The sequence below is a fragment of the Dama dama genome, chromosome 26, assembly GCF_033118175.1.
Source record: "Dama dama isolate Ldn47 chromosome 26, ASM3311817v1, whole genome shotgun sequence".
Lineage (NCBI taxonomy): Eukaryota > Metazoa > Chordata > Mammalia > Artiodactyla > Cervidae > Dama > Dama dama.
This window is the reverse complement of record NC_083706.1, coordinates 43,926,727-43,944,673: the sequence shown is the minus strand read 5'-3', so window position 1 is coordinate 43,944,673 and position 17,947 is coordinate 43,926,727. Positions and strand designations below refer to the sequence as shown.

Sequence of the window (17,947 nt, the reverse complement as noted above, 5' to 3'; positions counted from 1 at the left end):
AACAACTTATTTTTCATCTATATTAATTCACTGAAGACTCTGTTTTTTTTTCTTCGTGATGTTACCCTTTTTCTGTTATATATTATTAGATAAAACAAGGTTTGTGTCTCTGGAATAGTTTATAAAGAATGATCTTTTTTCCCATTTTTTAGAGAATGATCTTGATTGAGTTAAAATACCAAATAAATAGGAAATAATCACAGGCTATTCAATAAATAAACTCTGAATCAAAATTGACATCAGTTTAATTTTATTTCATAATCAACTAAATATTTCAAATAAAATAGTTACAATTAAGAAAAGTCCTCCAGTTTTTGTTTTAATTTCACGTTTTATACATTGCACAATATTTACAAGATACTCATTTTGATCATTTCATAACTTGGTGAGGGAGGAGGTAATAATTCTTTCAGATGGTTAAATACAACAGAGGATTTTTGCTCTCGTTTTATTTGAAAGAGATGAAGCAGCTTTTATTTTCAACATAAATTCCACACAAAAACCATATACTTTGCTTACCTCACATATTAGACATTAAAGATGGCATACAAGCAAAGATACAGTTGCATGGCATCACTGACTCAATGGACATGATTTCCAGCAAACCCCAGGAGATGGTGAAGGATAGGGAGGCCTGGTGTGCTGTAGTCCATGGGGTCCCACAGACTTGGACACAACTTAGCGACTGAACAGCAACAGGCAAAGATCTCTTGAAATTTTATGTGGCTATAACTAAGTTTGTATTAAATAAACTTACAACAAATTTGCTATCTTTTGAGTTTTTTTTCTCTTTCCTTCCTTCCTTCCTCTGTCCCTCCCTTCCCCCCTCCTTCCTCCTTTCAGATATATTGCATTAGAAAGTATCTATTTATAGACATTTACTATAGACATCATTAAGCATAACTGTCTTTGAGGAGCAGTGGAAAATGTAAGCTAAAAAAAAAAATAAAATGCTATACAGAATCTTTTATTGTGTAAATATCTATTACAGCATTGAATCATATTCAGACACCATTAGCTGGGACTGCTGCATTGCAGAAACTATCATGAGAGGACATTTTTCTTCATGGAAAATCCCAGAGTTCAGAGAAGAAATAGCAACATAAGCTAAATATTCACTATATCAGAAACAAACCCCAGGTCTTTTGAGTAATAATTCTGGGAACTCATGTCCTTAAATGAAAAAGACCAGCCAGGCATCTCTGGTCACTGAAGCTCTGTTCCTTTAAAAGGGTGGCTTCTTGTGGATATAGACTCCTTAAATAATTGTCTGCACCAAGGACCATTTGGCATAATTTCATCTTTGTACAAAGACTCTTCACAGAAGCTGAGGTTGAAATCCATAGAGAAGTAAATAAAAGATGATGACTGATGGGCCCATCCAGGGAGGAAGATTCTTCATGGTTGTAACATCTAATTTGGATAACAGACTTTCTCCCTATTAGCCCTCCTTTATTTGTCTGTGAAGTTACAGAAAATCCTTAGGTAACAAGCTTTCCCCATTACTAGATTTAAATGTAAGAAATAAAGTTTATCCCTTAAGAAAAATGTAAACTCGGTATTAAAGTTTGTTTTTCAATCAAATGAATTGGATTTGCTATTGTTTTTCTAACAATATAATGAAAACAGTAAAGAAAGGTCAAATCATCAAGTGAGTAAATGCAAGGATTTTGCCTCAGTGAGGTGGATAACTGTTCTTGGGAAAATCACAAAAGGAGTCGGGGGGAAAATAAGTGTCAGAATTGCAGTATTCTGTAACACTCACTGAGTTCAGCTTCCTTTGCGTGATTTCCTCACTTGTCACAAATGAGTGAAATCAAGGAACTTTAGAATCTCCTATGTTCCTTCATTTCATGTCCATAAAATCACTAAAAATCCAAGATTGTCAAATGATTCACTTGTCTTTCTAAAGAAAGTTAAATTAAAATCCCTTAAGACAGGAATTTTTTTAAGTTACACAGTAATTTTTCCCCCTTTATAGTCATATTGGACATTGAGTGAAGATTGCAAACCACAAAAATCCAAAGTTTTTGTTTTAGTCTAAAAGATATATATACTGTATCCAGCTGATTCTTAGGTAAGAATCACTATCTTTAAAAATTCCCATGTTGAATACAAAATACATAAATATATAACTATTTGGAAAAATATTATTTTTGTGTATGAGAAAAAAAAAGGAAATCTGTTTTACATTGTGATGTCCAACTTGTGTGTGCACATTTCAGCTTGGAAGCTCATTAGGCATTTGGGCCATGTCCTCAAAATTCTGTTTTGCCTATTTGTAATTTCCCTTCAACAAAAAACAAGAAAAGAAAGAAACAAAAACAGAAGCACCCTACTCAGGAATCCGAGAAAGCCTTTATGATGGACTCGTAGGCAGGTGGGGGTGGTGTTGAAACGCCAATCCGAAGATTGTTATTGGACCAGTGGAAATCCGGACGGCCCAGGCTGTGGGAAGTGTTGATGGTGGAGGAGGTGGTGGATGAAGGGAAAGTCACCAGCTGACTCTCAGTTTCCACAGGAAGTGGTGGGCATTGCAGAAAGGGGTGGAAAGTTGAGCCCCTGAAGCTTGATTTTCTTGGAAAGGAATTGGCTTGTTCCAGGGAAGCTTGTCGCTGGAAAGTGAGGCTCGCCAGGCTGAGGTTGCTTCGACGTTCACAGCCACTGTGGCGGTAAAATCCATTTCTGTTGAGGCCGTGGCTATATGAAGATCTGGGGCGCCGGCCTGAACTCCACTGCGAGATGGGGGCGCTGGCCCTTCTTCGAGACAAACAGACAGACAAAGCCCAAATAAATCCTCCGGTTACAAGTACCGTTGCCACGGATACCGTGAAGGACATTATCACATCCTCTGAAACAAAGAAAACAAATAGGCAATATGATTTATAGATAGGTGTTCAACTAAATATACAGGCAAAATGCAAATGAGGACTATGGAATATGTGATTAACTTAGATTTTGAATTTTGGGAGATAGAAGATGGTGTTGGTGGGTATAAATAAATGAAGCTGATAGGCTTCCATTTATCAAAGAAAAACAATAAAGGATGTAAAATAACATTTTTTTAGCTGTAACATTCCACATTATTTACAATATTTTCTTATCTTTAAGAAATTAATAATTTAAAAGTCTCATGTTTTGAAAAAAGGCTCTTTATTTAGCTCATAAATTTTTATAGTTGCAAATATAATCCAAAGATTACTTCCTTTTGAATTACAGTAGTAACCAATGTGCCAAAAATCGATAAAGAATTTCATAGTCACATTGGCTTTGCCTTTTCCTCTGTCCCCTTTCCAATCCCCACCAGTGTCTCCCACCCTGCAGGTGGCATGATGCCTCATTTCCTGTTCTTATTCTGAGACAGGAAGTGCTCCACTGGAGCCATCTGGCTGACTCATTTATGTCATATTTCCAGAACTCCTGGACCTTTACCTTTGACTCATTGATGACATGAGCTATACAGACTGCTGAACTCTTTCTTGGTCCCCAAGCTGCTTCATGCTATTATCATGCCCTTGCGATCATGAAATTCCTGTCCCCAAACCTCCATGGAATCTCTGCTATATACCAGTATCCTCCAATTCACAGAATTTGTCCAGATTTCCTGTTGTAAGGAGGGAAAAATGCCTTTCCCAAATACCTTCTTGCTTCTTTTTGTGACCTAAAACATATTCTTGAATGAAACTGGGTAGCAGAGCCCTGCATTGACTGGAAAGACATGCTGGATGTTAGAAGATCCCTCCACCCTTATCACCCACCACACACACACCCCCGACTCTTTACCCCATGATCTAACCCACAAACCATATTGATTTTCACACTGTCCCGAAATCTGTTGTTCTCACTCAAATTCCACACATTTCAGTATATTTTCCCCCAATACCTGGATATAATTTTAGAATTTTCTATTTGGAAAACTCAGTATGCACTGAATTTTAAATACAGTCAACCCACCAACTGAGTATGGTTCATGAAAAAAGACCGGCAGAAAATCCATCAAGCTGATCCCAGCCCAAGTTGCCCACCCACAGAATTGTGAGCTAGGTAAATGGGGTGGATTGTTACACTGCAAAAGTTAATTGATTCAGGGTTCCAAACTCAGCTCTATTCCTAACATTCTGTGAGATTTTTATAAAAATTTATTTAGACTCACTTATTTTATTACTTTCTTCAAATGAAGGAGTTAGATTTTATGATAACAAAATTGCTCTCCAGTTTGTTAATATGGTCTATGACAGTATGCCCCAAACCTATAATATAGAAATAACAAAACAAACCAGTATTAATAGATAAAAAAGATATTCATTGTTCCTTAATTTTTGGATCTATTTTAGCATCCTTCTCCCTTATATTGTCATGTTTTTCTCCTGTGGAAAGACCATATTTGTTATGTCGAATGTTTACAGTTATCAAAAATGCTTGTATCAAATCTCTAAAACAACTCTTTATGTCAAATCTAAGCAATGAATCCTTTATAACAGGAAGATGACTTCTGAAATACAAGATGATTTATGACAGATCTTCTAGACCCAGGATTGTTCTTCAAAATTGTCTCTCATCTAATATTGAGTCATGGCCTTAAAGTGAAATCTCTTGAGACTGGAGTTTCATGGAGTTAGGCTTTATCTGGAAAAAGCAATAAGCACATTCAGAACCTAAAATTAGCCTTATTGATAATACAGTAAAATTCCAAATTAACTTGTAACTATCAGTGCCCCCAAATATTTAGAACTTAAAAAGGGACTTATAGAAAATCTGGGCTGCCAACGCAATGAGACCATGTAAATCAGGATTTTCCAAATTTTCTTCTGAAAAACAATAGAGAACAACAAGATGACCAAATAAAAATATACAAAACCATGCTTGCAGCATAATTAGAAGACAACAAATATCCAAACGTCAATTTATCTAAAAAGTAAATGATGGAAAACAGAAATCAAGAAATTATCTCCCATACTTCCACCACGTTGTCATGGAGAAGAAGGGCAATTCTGGAGATACTATAAAAATAAAATGAAAAGGTATTTTGGTACATGAGCATGCTGATCACGAAAGGGACTGATAAGTGAACATAGGAATGGGAAGAGGCAGCCTTGGAAAGTATCCTTCCTGTGAGGAAGAGTCCTATCACAAAAGGATCACACATTTTATGATTCTACTCCCATGAAATGTCCAGAAGACACAAACTACATAGAGAGTAGATTGGTGATGGTCTAGGGCAAAGGGGCAAAGTAGAAGGGAATTGGGGGAACCTCTAGAGGGGACAGGGTTTCTTTTTGAAGGACAGAAGTGAAAGTTGCTCAGTCATGTCTGACTCTTTGCAACCCCATGGACTATACAATCCATGGAATTCTCCAGGCCAGAATTCTGGAGTGGGTATAGCCTTTCCCTTCTCCAATGGCTCTTCCCAACCCAGGGATCGAACCCAGGTCTTCCACATTGCAGGCGGATTCTTTACCAGTTGAGCCATCAGGGAAGCCTAAGAATACTGGAGTGGGTAGCCTACCCCTTTTCCATCAGGGAAGCCCCTCTTTGAAGGACAAAATGTTCTTAAATCAGATGCTGGTGGTGGTCACACAACTCCTATAACAAAACCATTTAATTGTGTGCTTTACGTGGGGGAACTATATGGTCTGTGAAATATATCTCAATAATAAGTTGTTTAAAAAAAGAAAGAAAAAGACAGGTGCTTTTTGGAAATCACACAATGAAGGAGGAAAGAGGCAAGACTGAGGATGCTTCAAAACAAAAGAAAACTTAAAACAAAGGACATGCAATTCCTCCCAACTCCACTCTCTAAAAATTAAAATCAACCAGTAAAAAGCAACCGAACACACACACACACACACACACACACACACACACACACACACACACACACACACACACCCACAGTCAGCCAGTAAAAACACCATGTTTCGCTACCCTGAGAAAAGGAGGAACCTGGAATGACTCCCAGGTTCTGGTGTGGGCAGGTGAGGGTGGATAGGTGCTTACTAGTATCGTTTATCCAAACAGGGAAGTAACATGAGACTGTATAACTGGGGCTGAGCCTCATATTGGGAAGATGTTGAATTTGCATGTCCCTGGGGTGTATACTAGGAATTCAGGGTTAAATAAATACGGAGTTTAAAGAGATGCAAAATTCGGAATCTTCATTGCTGCAAGAGAGTTCAACTATCCAAGGAATGCACTTCTGCTAAAAGAAAGGAATGTGTTTATAGGAGTGAGTCGAGAATAAACTTCCAGGAAAATCAGAATTTAACAGGTGGTGGAGGTCAACCCCAGGGAAACACAGAAGGGCTAATTAGGATGGCCCACAGAGACAAGAAAGATTACTAGCACTGAATCAAAGTGAGAAGAGAATTTTAGAGAGAAGTGATTAGCAACCAGGCACCCCAGAGAAATTTATCAATTCATTTGTTAGTGTATAAAGCACCCACTAGATACCAAGTACTGCTAAGTACAGAGACAGCAGGGAAGAAAATAATCTGTAGAGAAGTTAACATTCTAGAAGACTTAAAGTAAGAAAAATGCCCTTTAGATGTGGCAGTGAGTGGAGAAGTGTCCACTTTATGCACAGTAGATTGTGGGTCAGATGATGGAAGGCCCTGAGTACTTCTGCAAGAAGCTCAACCTCTTCCCTGTGGGCGAAGAAGAGGCTTGAGCAGTTACCCATAGGAAAGACAGAGATGGAGCAGGTATTGATATCTGCGGTAGACTGAAAACAGAGAAGCAGGGAAGAGAGAGAAACAGTGATTCGAGCATGCAATAATAATGGCTTAATCTGGGAAGCTGTAGTAAGACTAGGAAAGAACCTGATCATGGGAGTCTCACAGTGAAAAGGAAGTAAAAATTATTCCATAGTGTCACATCATCTAATGTCCTAGAGATAAGACATTGAGGAGCATAACAGTGATAAACTGAGGCTTAGAAGCTCTTGTTCCTAAAATCTAAATAATAATGTTACTTTATAGTAGTAATTTGATAATCAGATCAAATTTTAATGTTTTAGAAATTCTAGCATCTGCTTACTTTATATTTGCTTGCCTTTGCCATTTTATGCAACAGTAGCTTATCAGAGAATAGATTTACTAAATAAAATTTTAATTCGTATTATAATCATTACATTTTTCCTTGAAGTTTTGTGTTGTTTATAATAGCTATCTAAATTCTGGATTTCACTGAAAAATGTTTTAATTGCTCTTATAAGAGAACTATGTAAAAATCATAAACTACTCAGATACTTCATAAAATCCAGTCTTTTGTCTTCTTCCAAATAAGTATGTGAATCCAGAAATTTTACTAAATTTGGTTCTTTTGTTAAGGAAAATACCTAATTTTACTATATTTCAGTTAAGTTTAGCAACCTCTGCTTTTTGTGAGGTATATTGCACATAATCTGAATAATTTATCATGCATTATTAAGTGGTCAGTTGTCTCTGGAAGAATTTATGCATTAAGTAGTTTATGCTCCAGAGGATCCATAAATTGATTACCATGATAAACACTTTAATCAAAGAATATGAATAAAGTCACTCAGAAATTCTGTCTTCCTATTTAGAATAGATGAATGAGAGATATATTATGACTCATTTTAATGTTATTGTGTCTTTGAGTAGAAAACTAATGCATTAAGTTGAGACTTAGTTGGTAAACTGTAAGCTCATTCTAAATGTGAACTTCTATCATTCTAAGCTAGAAAGGTTTCACTAAAACTAAGATTAAGAAAATTTTGATGTTGGAATGAATACAGCTTACAAAATGCAACCCTATTTTTATTTCATTATTTTGGTAAATAGTAACAAGCATTTTTAATTTGATTAATTTAATATAGGGTCTCGGGCACTATCTTAAGTATATTACATCCCTTAATTGTCAAACAACCCCTATTAGGGAAAAGCTCTTTATCTTTGGTGTGTTGTAAGAAAATATTAATCTGAAATGAAAAGCTTGAAATGCATAAAATTGTATTGATTTAATACCAGATTTGGTAGCCAGTTACGGATAGAAATACTTGGGAGAAATGTGGTAAAGCGGTGTTATGTATTCTGCAATTACATTTCTGAATCAACAGCCTCCACTGGAGAATTTTAAATATCAACAACTTCAGATATAGAATCACAGATATAATGTTTCAACTAAAACAAACTCTTAAAAATGCCTCAGCTCAAACTCTGAGTTTTTTTATATTGAAACAGAGTCATGCTTTCGAATTGTGGTGCTGAAGAAGACTCTTGAGAGTCCCTTGGACAAGCAAGGAGATCAAACCAGTCCATCCTAAAGGAAATCAACCCTGACTATTCATTGGAAGGACTGATGCTGAAGCTGAAGCTCCAACACTTTGGCCACCTGACATGAACAGCCAACTCACTGGAAAAGACCCTGATGCTGGGACAGATTGAGGACAGGAGAAGGGAGTGACAGAGGATGAGATGGTTGGATGGCGTCACCGACTCAATAGACATGAGTTTGAGCAAGCTCTGGGAGATGGTGAAGGACAGGGAAGCCTGGCGTGCTGCAGTTCATGGGGTTGCAAAGAGTCAGACATGACTTAGCAACTGAACAAGAGGATTTATGCTATAGGTGTGTGTCTGTTAGTTGCTCAGTCGTGTCTGACTTTGCGATCCCATCGACTATAGCCCACCAGACTCGTCTGTCCATGGGCTTCTCCAGGCAAGAATACTGGAGTGGGTTGCCATCTCCTCCTTCAGGGGATCTTCCCAACCCAGGGATCAAACCCAGGTCTCCCACATTGCAGGCAGATTCTTTACCATCTGAGCCACCCACTGCATATAAATAAAATATTTAATTTACTTTAATAATTGAATATTGACAACTAGCACTAGTTAGGGGGCTGTTGCTTTCACTCAGGTATGACATAAATTGGGAAAATAAACACTAAAGTCTGCAAAGTATTGGGTTGGCCAAAAAGTTCATTTGAGTTTTTCTGTAAGAAATTATAGAAAACCCAAACAAACTTTTTGACCAAACATGCTCTTGCTTTTGTGTATAAACCTGTGTAACCACTAGAGGCTGATGGAGGATTCTGAATATCTCAGTACATAAGCATGTATAATAGATGAGATTAAAGAGACATACTTACTTTATTTCAACTAAATGGAGGTAAAACCTTAAAATCCCATAAAAGCATTTAAGGTTTACAAGAGTTCCTGTACATCGCCTCCGTGCATATACCCTCTGAGCCCTTCCACCACAGCCTCTTCAGACAATGTGTTCTAAAAGATTAATCTATAGCCAAAATTAGCATAAACTTCATTTCAAGAAAAAATTAGAGACTTTTAAAATGTAAAATCAAGGGGAAACAATTTTACTTCAAGTAACAATTATAATGCAACTAAAAAGATCAAATGGTTGCTTTAAAAATGACAGATCTCCCTTTAAAGGAAAGAAGGAACAAACTCTAATATTAGTAAGGCATGGCATATAACTCAAGTGTTATCCTATTTTATAATTTATGTCTATATAACTACCAAGGGGCTGGTACACTGGTCCTCAGTGAATGACAGCTATTATTACTAATGGTTGTATAGCTTTTCTGTGTCATTTGATATTTCCTAGCCTAATAATAATGGTCACTATAGTGCCTTCCAATTCTAAGATTCTAATATCGAATCTGGTTTTCAATAAATCTAATCCGTGCTTAAAATTCTGGCCACTAGTATCAAAATTTAGTAAATGTCACCACCTAGTGGCCTTGAGTTGAATCATTCTGATATCTGAAAAGTGATTTTATCTTTGACAATAGAACATTGATCAATTCACAAAACCCTTTGCAATCTTAAAAGTCATTAAACTTAGTTATTACTGAAGTAAACTGTGCTGGTATTACCCTAGAGAACATAGCAGGATGGTTCAAACAATAAGATTTTGGCAAAAATTGTTTTTAGGAATAATTACATTTAAGGTTCAAGAAATCTTAATTACAATAATTTAAACAAGAGCAAGCATTTCCTATGCGTATCTCATCTCCCAGAAAATCCTATTAGGTCTATTGTCAGAACGTATCCAGAATTCAGCTTCTCATTATCTACTCTGCTACCTTCCTGATCCAAGTCACCATCATCTGTGACTTGGACTATTACTATAGCCTTCTCTCTGGTTCCTGCATCTCTCCTTGCTCATTCTCAGTACAGTAGCCAGAGTGAGCCTTCTAAAGTGTTAGTCAAATCACATCACTCTTTTGTTCTAAACCATTCATTTCTCCCAGAGTATAATAAAATGTAAACTCTCCCAAATCGCCTTGAGGTTCCACCTTTATCTGTTCCTTGTTATCTGTGACCCTCACTACTCTTCCCCTGGCTCATTCATCTCCATCCATACTGCCCTCTTTGCCATTCCTTAAACACAGCATCTGTACTTCTGACTTAGAGCCTTGTGTGAATTATAACCTGTTCCTTAAACTCTATGCAGCTGTGGACACGGGTGACTTCAGGTCTTCACTCACATGTCACCTTCTCATTGAGAGCCACTCTGACCACCTTATTTAAGGGTCATCCTGTCCCACCTCTGATGCCTAACTTCCCCTGTTGGTTTTCCTTTTTTCTTTCTAGATTACTAGAAACTAGACTAACTGGATTGTGAGACAAATGAAAAATCTGGGAGATTTGGAAATAGTTTTGATCAAAAGAATAAGACATAAGTCATACTACGAATATAATTATTCAACAGTACTGTTCGAGTAGAAGGTAAGTTAAACTATGTTCAGAAGGAACAGGGTAGACCATCACTTTCTGTGTGTGATAAACCAACTGTATCAAACCACTGAGACCAATGATAAAATACAGATCAAAACAATATATTTTTTAATCTGGATGTAGTCATTAGGGGGCTTCCCAGATGGCACTAGTGATGAAGAACCCACCTGCCAATGCAGGTAGACATAAGAGACGCAAGCTCAATCCCTGGATGGGGAAGATACCCTGGAGGAGGGCTTGGCAACCCACTTCAGTATTGTTGCCTGGATAATCCCATGGACAGAGGAGCCTAGCGGGCTACTGTGACATGGCTTTAGCAACTTAACTCATAGTCATTAGAGACATATCCAAACTGCTAACTTGAGGGAGAAAATTTTAAGAGAAAAGAAAATCCCTTATCACAATAATCTGTAAAGAGAGGCAAAAAGTCTGAGTAGAATTCTGTGAAATCTCAGTAGGTTTAGAACACAAAAACTGGAGTTCAGGTTATACCAAGGAAGGTAGACTCTGGGAAATATTCTAGACTGAGTTGGGCTTCCAAAGAGCTATTCCCTAAGAGTAATAGCAAATAAGCACAAAAGTAGAACTCACAAAGATAGAAATACAGTTAACCCTTGAACAACAAAGGTTTGAACTGCATGGGTCCACTTATACATGGGTATTTTTTTAATAAATATATAGTAGTGGTTTCCTCTGGGGATGGTGTAAATGGGGTTGGCTAAGAAGTGTCATTAGGGAACTTTTCAGGTTGGAGATAACATTCTATATCTTTACTGGTCCTTGGGTCACTCAGGTGTGTATGTATTTATCAAAATTCAGCAAATATTCAGTTATGATCTGTGCACCTCATTTTTTGATCATTTTACAGATTTTATTGATGTACATTTGACCTTAAAAGAAAAAAAACTAAAATATTAAATTCTTGTTAATACTATAAATGATAAATTAACTAGGGGGAAGCATACAGATATCTTTAATTTTCCTGGAAATATAAACTAATAGATTGGTTGATAAAATGAATATTATAAAAATGTTAATAGAATCTAGAAGTAAGTATATGGATTTTCACTGCAAAATTCTTCAATTTTTTTCTGTATATTTCTTTCATAATACATTTTAGAAAAGTATATCAGAGAATGTCATGAACAACATTAAGGCAACACATTTAGAAATTTAATTCAAGTGGGCAAATTCCTACAAGACACAAAGTGCCCTTAAGTAATCAAACGATCAGTAAGAAATCTGAATTATCCAATATTGTTAAACACATTGACTGTTCACCTAAAACCTTCTTACTAAAAATACTACAGATAATTACACTGGTGAATTCTTTCAAACATTTAAACAATAAACAATGCCACTTTTACACAATTTTTTCCAAATGATAGAATTTTTTCTACTCCCTAACCTGTTTTAGGAAACCTGCCTAACATTGATACCAGAATCTGACAAGGCTATTGTAAGAAAAGACTACTACAAGCAAATTTCTATCATTAACACAAATGCAGAAGCTCTAAAGTCAGTAACCTATTAAAAAATACATTCTTCTAGGCTCTGCCTCATCCTACTGAGTCAATCTCTGAGCATGGAGTTCAGTGAGAGATGAATCATGAGCCTTCTGTCTGTGGAACTGAGATACAGCAGTTTTAAAGACAAGCATTTATAAACACTTGTCAATCAAACGTCCTAGGTAACTGATATAAAGCAAGTAATTAGCAGGCTGTTAATATGAAATGTTGCATAGACGTCCAAGAGTTTTTAAAATACAAATTAAGATACACACTTGAAACATAGTATTTGTTTACTATTTGGGAAGAGGGGATATAAAGAACACTGTTGGGGTGCATGCCCAGCCCATAAGCTTTTTCCCTCCTCAACTGCTCTAGAAACAACCTTCTTCCATCTTCTGGGGTAGATCCCTAAGTGACATATTTTTCTCAGGTTATGAAATAAAGTTTTCAGCTATTAACCAAGGTTTGCTTCCCTTGACAGCACTTGATTGCCCAAGAAATCAGTTAACAATCCTCCATCTCTTCAACTATCTTGGAGAGGATTAAGGCAGTTATCAAAGATGCACAGAAAAAAGAAAAAGCTGGTGCTCAGAATTACTAACAGGATTATTAAATACTTAGAATAGAAGATAGTCTTGAAAACAAATTGTTTTACTCCAATCACTAGACATTGTGAAAGACACAAGAACGTTTTGGGTTTTTTTTGTTTGTTTGTTGCAGTTACAAAATACTGAGAGCCTAAAAGACTCAAGAACATACCTTTTACTATGATGAACAGTGTTGGAAAAATAAACTGTGGTCCATGAGACATGCCCAGTTCCACTTGGGCTGCTGTTTAAATACCAGAGACTGGGTGGCTTCAGCAACAGACATTTATTTCTCACGGTTCTGGGAACCAGGATGCCCAGCATCCAGGTGCCAGCATGACCAGGTTCTGGTGAGAGCCCACACCCTCATCTCAGTGCTGGCACACAAATGGAGAGAGAGCAGCATCTCTTTCTCCTCGTATAAGGCCATTAACCCCATCATGGGGGACCCACCTTCTAATTGACCCCAATTACCCTTCAAAGGCCCTATCTCCAAGTAACATTACACTGGGGGTTAAGGATTCAACATTGAATGGGGTAGGGGACTTAAATATTCAATCTGTAACAAGTGAATTTTGAGAAGTAGTGGGAAGAGGAGAAGTTTTGGAGACCAAAAAAGGGCTATGCATACATGTGACCAGTGAGGGTCCTGGATAAGGGGCCATTACTCCATTTCTGCCTGTGAATGAGCTACAGATTCATTTAGGGAATCCCAGAGAAATTGGTATCCATTTCCAACTTCTTGGGATCCAGATGGGAAAGATGACAAATCTTTCTGAGAAACTCTGGGTCCCTGAAAAGCAGAGTATGGATGAAGAAGTATCAACATTAGTATATCCAGATCTAAGGGTCTTATATACAGCCTAAACACCCTAAGGTCCAAGGTTATGGAAGAGCATTCCACATTGTTCTGTACCAGCTGAGACAGATGGAAAAGAGCTAATAGGCTAGAAAGGAAAAATCACGCTATTAGCAAATGTCGCACAAATCATACTAGTCAGATTTTATGGTAATAATCTTCGGCAGTAAAAGCAAGAAAAAAGGGCAATGCCCCTAAAGCAGATGAGAAATACACATCGGCAGAGTCAGCAGAGACCAGAACTTGACCAAGAACCAATAGCCCTCTCGTTCCAATACATTTGATAGCGTAGAGTTCCCAGTCCTACCTCATCCCCTTTCCAGCTTTAGAGGAAAGTAAAGAGGGAAGTGGGGAAGCTTGAAGTAACTAAATTAAAAATAATTAGGTTAAATCAGATCTCCTGCACTATAGGCAGATTCTTGACATCTGAGCCACCAGGGAAGGCCAAGTTTAAATCAGGTTTCTGTCCATGGAATTCTCCAGGCAAACTTTTACAGTATACTGTAATACTGGAGTGGGTAGCCATTCCCTTCTCCAGGTAAACGTTTACGGTAACAGCCAAAACTACACAATCTCTCTCAAGTCATTCAGTTCTCCGCAAACTCAGCTTGTGTGTTTTTTACTTCTGTATATTTGCTGATAACATTTTTTTCCTGAAGTTCCTGAAATTCTCCAACCCTGCCATATTTATCTCACAAACACCAGACACATTGCCTAATACATAAGGAGTGGTCAGTCAATGCTTCTGAGTAAACTAATGAACTGAATATATAAACAGATGAAAGAATGCTTTAATAAGGTAATGTAAGAAACAGGAATGACTACAATGTTCTTCCTAGAATTGTCTCCCTATTTGAACCTTATCTGATTTATAGAAACAGGTAAAGCCTCACTTTTTTTTCTAAGAGGGATTTAGGGATCAGATGGTTCAGACAGTAAACAATCTGCCTGCAATGCAGGAGACATGGGTTCAATCCCTTGGTCAGGAAGATCCCCAGAAGGGAATGGCTACCCATTCCAGTATTCTTGCCATGGAAAGAGGAGTCTGGTGGGTTATAGTCCATGGTGTCACAAAGAGTCAGACACAACTTAGGGACTAACACTTTCACTTTTCTGCCATATGCATCTTTCTAACTCATAACATTCATTGCCATTTTACTGAATGTTATCTTGCAATATTCCATAACCATATAGACATATGTTTGCATATGTATGAACATACAATCTCCTCCAAGAGTGTGATCTTCTTTAGGACAAACATTATTGATTTGATGAGGATTAAATCAGGTGACTAAAGGCAAATTCCTAAACCAACAAATTCTCCAATTTTTCACAATACTAGCCGAAACCACACATGGTAAGGTAAGAAGTATAACCAAATGGTCTTAGGACTCTAAATACAAAAAGACTCATCAAGTTTAATGACACTTGTCTACTATATCATTAAAGCAGAGTGCAGCAAACTCTAACAGGTTATGTTTCCTGTTGCTTTCACTGGGGTTATTTACAGGGAAGAGAAATGCATCAAAGAAAGCAAAAGTGAGAAATACAAGTCTTCAGCTATGTCATCACTCAGGCCAATTTTATCGATCACCTTTGCATTAATTACTGCCATGTCTGTACAACGTTTAGTAAATTTTACTGGGTGATTATCAAGAAAATGTAAGCTATCATTATTGGTAATAACCTAGTATCATTATCTAATTTTTCAACATTCATTAAAGAAAACCAGGGAACTTACATTTGGAAAGCAATTTTTTATGCAGCCTTAGCATAAGTCTGGGAAATTTGTATGGTTTGATAATGTACAAATTTTGCTTTTCTAAACTGTTCTTTCCCTATCTTTTGAATTCAAACTGCGAATAAGCAGACAATTGATTTTGGAAGTAATAGACAATGCACTGCACTGCACTTCACAGGATTTTCAAATAACATTTTTGTGGATAGAGTGGACATGATAGATATCAATTTAGATAGAAAAAGTAAATAAAAATTTAAAAGGTCAACATTTATATTTTAGGAAATTTTTAAATTTCATAGATTCACATTTTTGCATTTTATGCTTAATTTTTTTTTTTTACTCCAGAAGAAATAATGGGATCTTCTATATATTTTCCCCACATGATCAAACATTATAATATTATATCTGCACAACATGTCTGTTTGGCTTTGTTAATGCTTATCAAGGTAACACCCCTTCCTGGTTTTCATTATTTCCATCTATTTTCCGTTGTATTCACAAAGTAAGATAAAGAAACACTCAGAACTATCTTTGGAACAATAAGTTTGAATTCTTTCTTAAGCATAGATTTCTATACTTAAAAAAACATTATTTTAAGATTGGTAAATTGCCACTAAATATTCTGGTTTTAACTGGGGTTATTTTATGATTATTCTCCATGTTTTAATCAGTGGATAATGATTTTTTTTCCCTTAAATCTTTACACAGACTTGAAAATTTAACTTTGGTCTGAAAAAAAAATTGATCTGGCTTTTACAGGTAATTTTTCAGTAAGAATTACTTTTCAGTAATTTTTACATCATTTTTGCAATGATGAATTTAGTTGAAACACATTCTCACTATTTTGTAGCATCTGTTTAATACATTCACTTTCTCTATAAAGGAGGACAGCAAACTGTATTGTAAGAAATCCATACAATTAAGACACTCACAATTCAGACTTGTCTTTCAGTGTAAAGTAGAATAACATTACCAAAAGGCATTCTTTACAATATGCAAGTATAATTTACTTTCTTTTTCTTAATTCTTTAATAATTACAATAGGATATCTACTAATATCTTTCATTTTCAAACATGAAATGAACATAAATGTTGATGGTAAAAAGAGAATTCATTCTCTCCATGAAAATTTCTGTGATGGTGGAAAACCAGGTAGGTGGTTAGGGGCAGGCAACACCCTAACCTAAAAATGGGCAGCATTTTTCACCTGAGAGTTCCCCAAACATACTTTGGAATCACAGCAGAAAGTGTCAAATAGTTCCCTTGGGGAAGTGATCTCTTCATACACTTCATTATCTCCTTTAAAAATTTTTTTTCTGGATTTAACCCAACTTCTCCCTTTATTTTTAAAATTTCCCTAAACCCAAGCACCTGCATCAATTTCAAGTCTCAGCCCTTCTTCCCTGAGTCTCCAGCCTTGGAAGACCCAGATTTTACCTCAGCTCCATTCTGTTGCTGCTGATTGACTAGAAGTTGTGTCTGAAACCAGCCAAAAACTACTTTTGTATTGTTCCCTTTTTCTCTGTGATAGGTTTTCTTTATAATGTTATATGTGCTGTTATTTCCACTTAACTTGTTCTGTTACAGTTTTTCCCTCTAATTTCATAATATGATTTTTTTTTATTTGATCGTGTCATCACATTCCTTCAGTACATTTATTATTTAGATTCACTTTGGAAATTAAAGAGTATAACACTGACAATGTAAGTTAAAATTAGTCTCTGTAGAAATTCTTAGGTTCATTAAATAAGATACATAATCTGTATAACCAGAAGATAAAACAGTTTTCCAACAAAATCCACATTATATTTTCCAAACAGCAATGACTTTCATTTTTTTTCATTTTTATTCTTATTTTCTAATTATCATTTCCTATTATTTTCTTATTATTTTGTAACACCAGCCAAAATCTTGTTGCCCAGATTCTTCTTGAATGACTTCACAGCCCACTTTACAGACATTTTACATGAGCAAATTTTTTTGTACTAAATCTGTGAAAACCTCAGGTCGTCAATTTAAAGTAAGTAAAATGGCTCAGAGGTTTCCAAGGTTTTAATCACCTCTAGGCAGTGCATTTCTCCACATTCTAATTTTAAATTAAAAACAGCTAAAGAAAATCTTACCCCAAAAGTTTTCTGGCCATGGGCTCCCTAAACTTGTTGTGTTATTAGCCATAATATCCACAGAGAAGAGAAGAGAGAAGAAAAGCCAGTGTGTCCAGAAGAAGTTTGAGTCTGTGTCTTTGTAGTTCGGCAGGAGAAAAATAATTTTCACACAACCTCTCATATACTTGTGTTTGCATGAAAGGAAATAAGTGTTTCATGTTTCCTGCTTTTATACTCAAATTAGCAACTGTTTTTCTTATCTTGGAATTCCACACAGTTCCTGAGACACAAAACAATTTCCTTCTCGTCATTTCCTCAGCTCAGTTGCTAAGTACCCACCTTTCCCCCACCTCCAATCTGCTTTGGGGACATGAGACTCCTTTTCTGTCTTTTCCTCATCTCCTACTGACATGTAGAGGATGCTTC

At 36.4% G+C, this 17,947-nt stretch overlaps 1 protein-coding gene across 1 annotated transcript; it reads right to left on the bottom strand.

Annotated features, from left to right (window-relative positions):
• Nucleotides 1-239: 239 nt before the first annotated feature.
• On the bottom strand, nucleotides 240-17,705 carry MYCT1 (MYC target 1). The gene is made up of 2 exons (XM_061130154.1): nucleotides 17,540-17,705; nucleotides 240-2,851 (listed from the first exon to the last, which is right to left on the bottom strand). Exons 1-2 carry the CDS (start codon nucleotides 17,700-17,702, stop codon nucleotides 2,340-2,342), a joined length of 675 nt encoding a protein of 224 aa, XP_060986137.1. The 5' UTR covers nucleotides 17,703-17,705; the 3' UTR covers nucleotides 240-2,339.
• Between the last annotated feature and the right edge of the window lie 242 nt (nucleotides 17,706-17,947).

What these genes read in the sequence shown, in the direction of transcription:
- MYCT1 (XM_061130154.1), bottom strand. Translation starts at nt 17,702, where the DNA reads ATGAGAGGTTGTGTGAAAATTATTTTTCTCCTGCCGAACTACAAAGAC. An exon ending in ATGGCCAGAAAACTTTTGGG is followed by an intron (nt 2,852 to 17,539) that starts GTAAGATTTTCT and finishes TCTTTGTTTCAG; the next exon opens with AGGATGTGATAATGTCCTTC.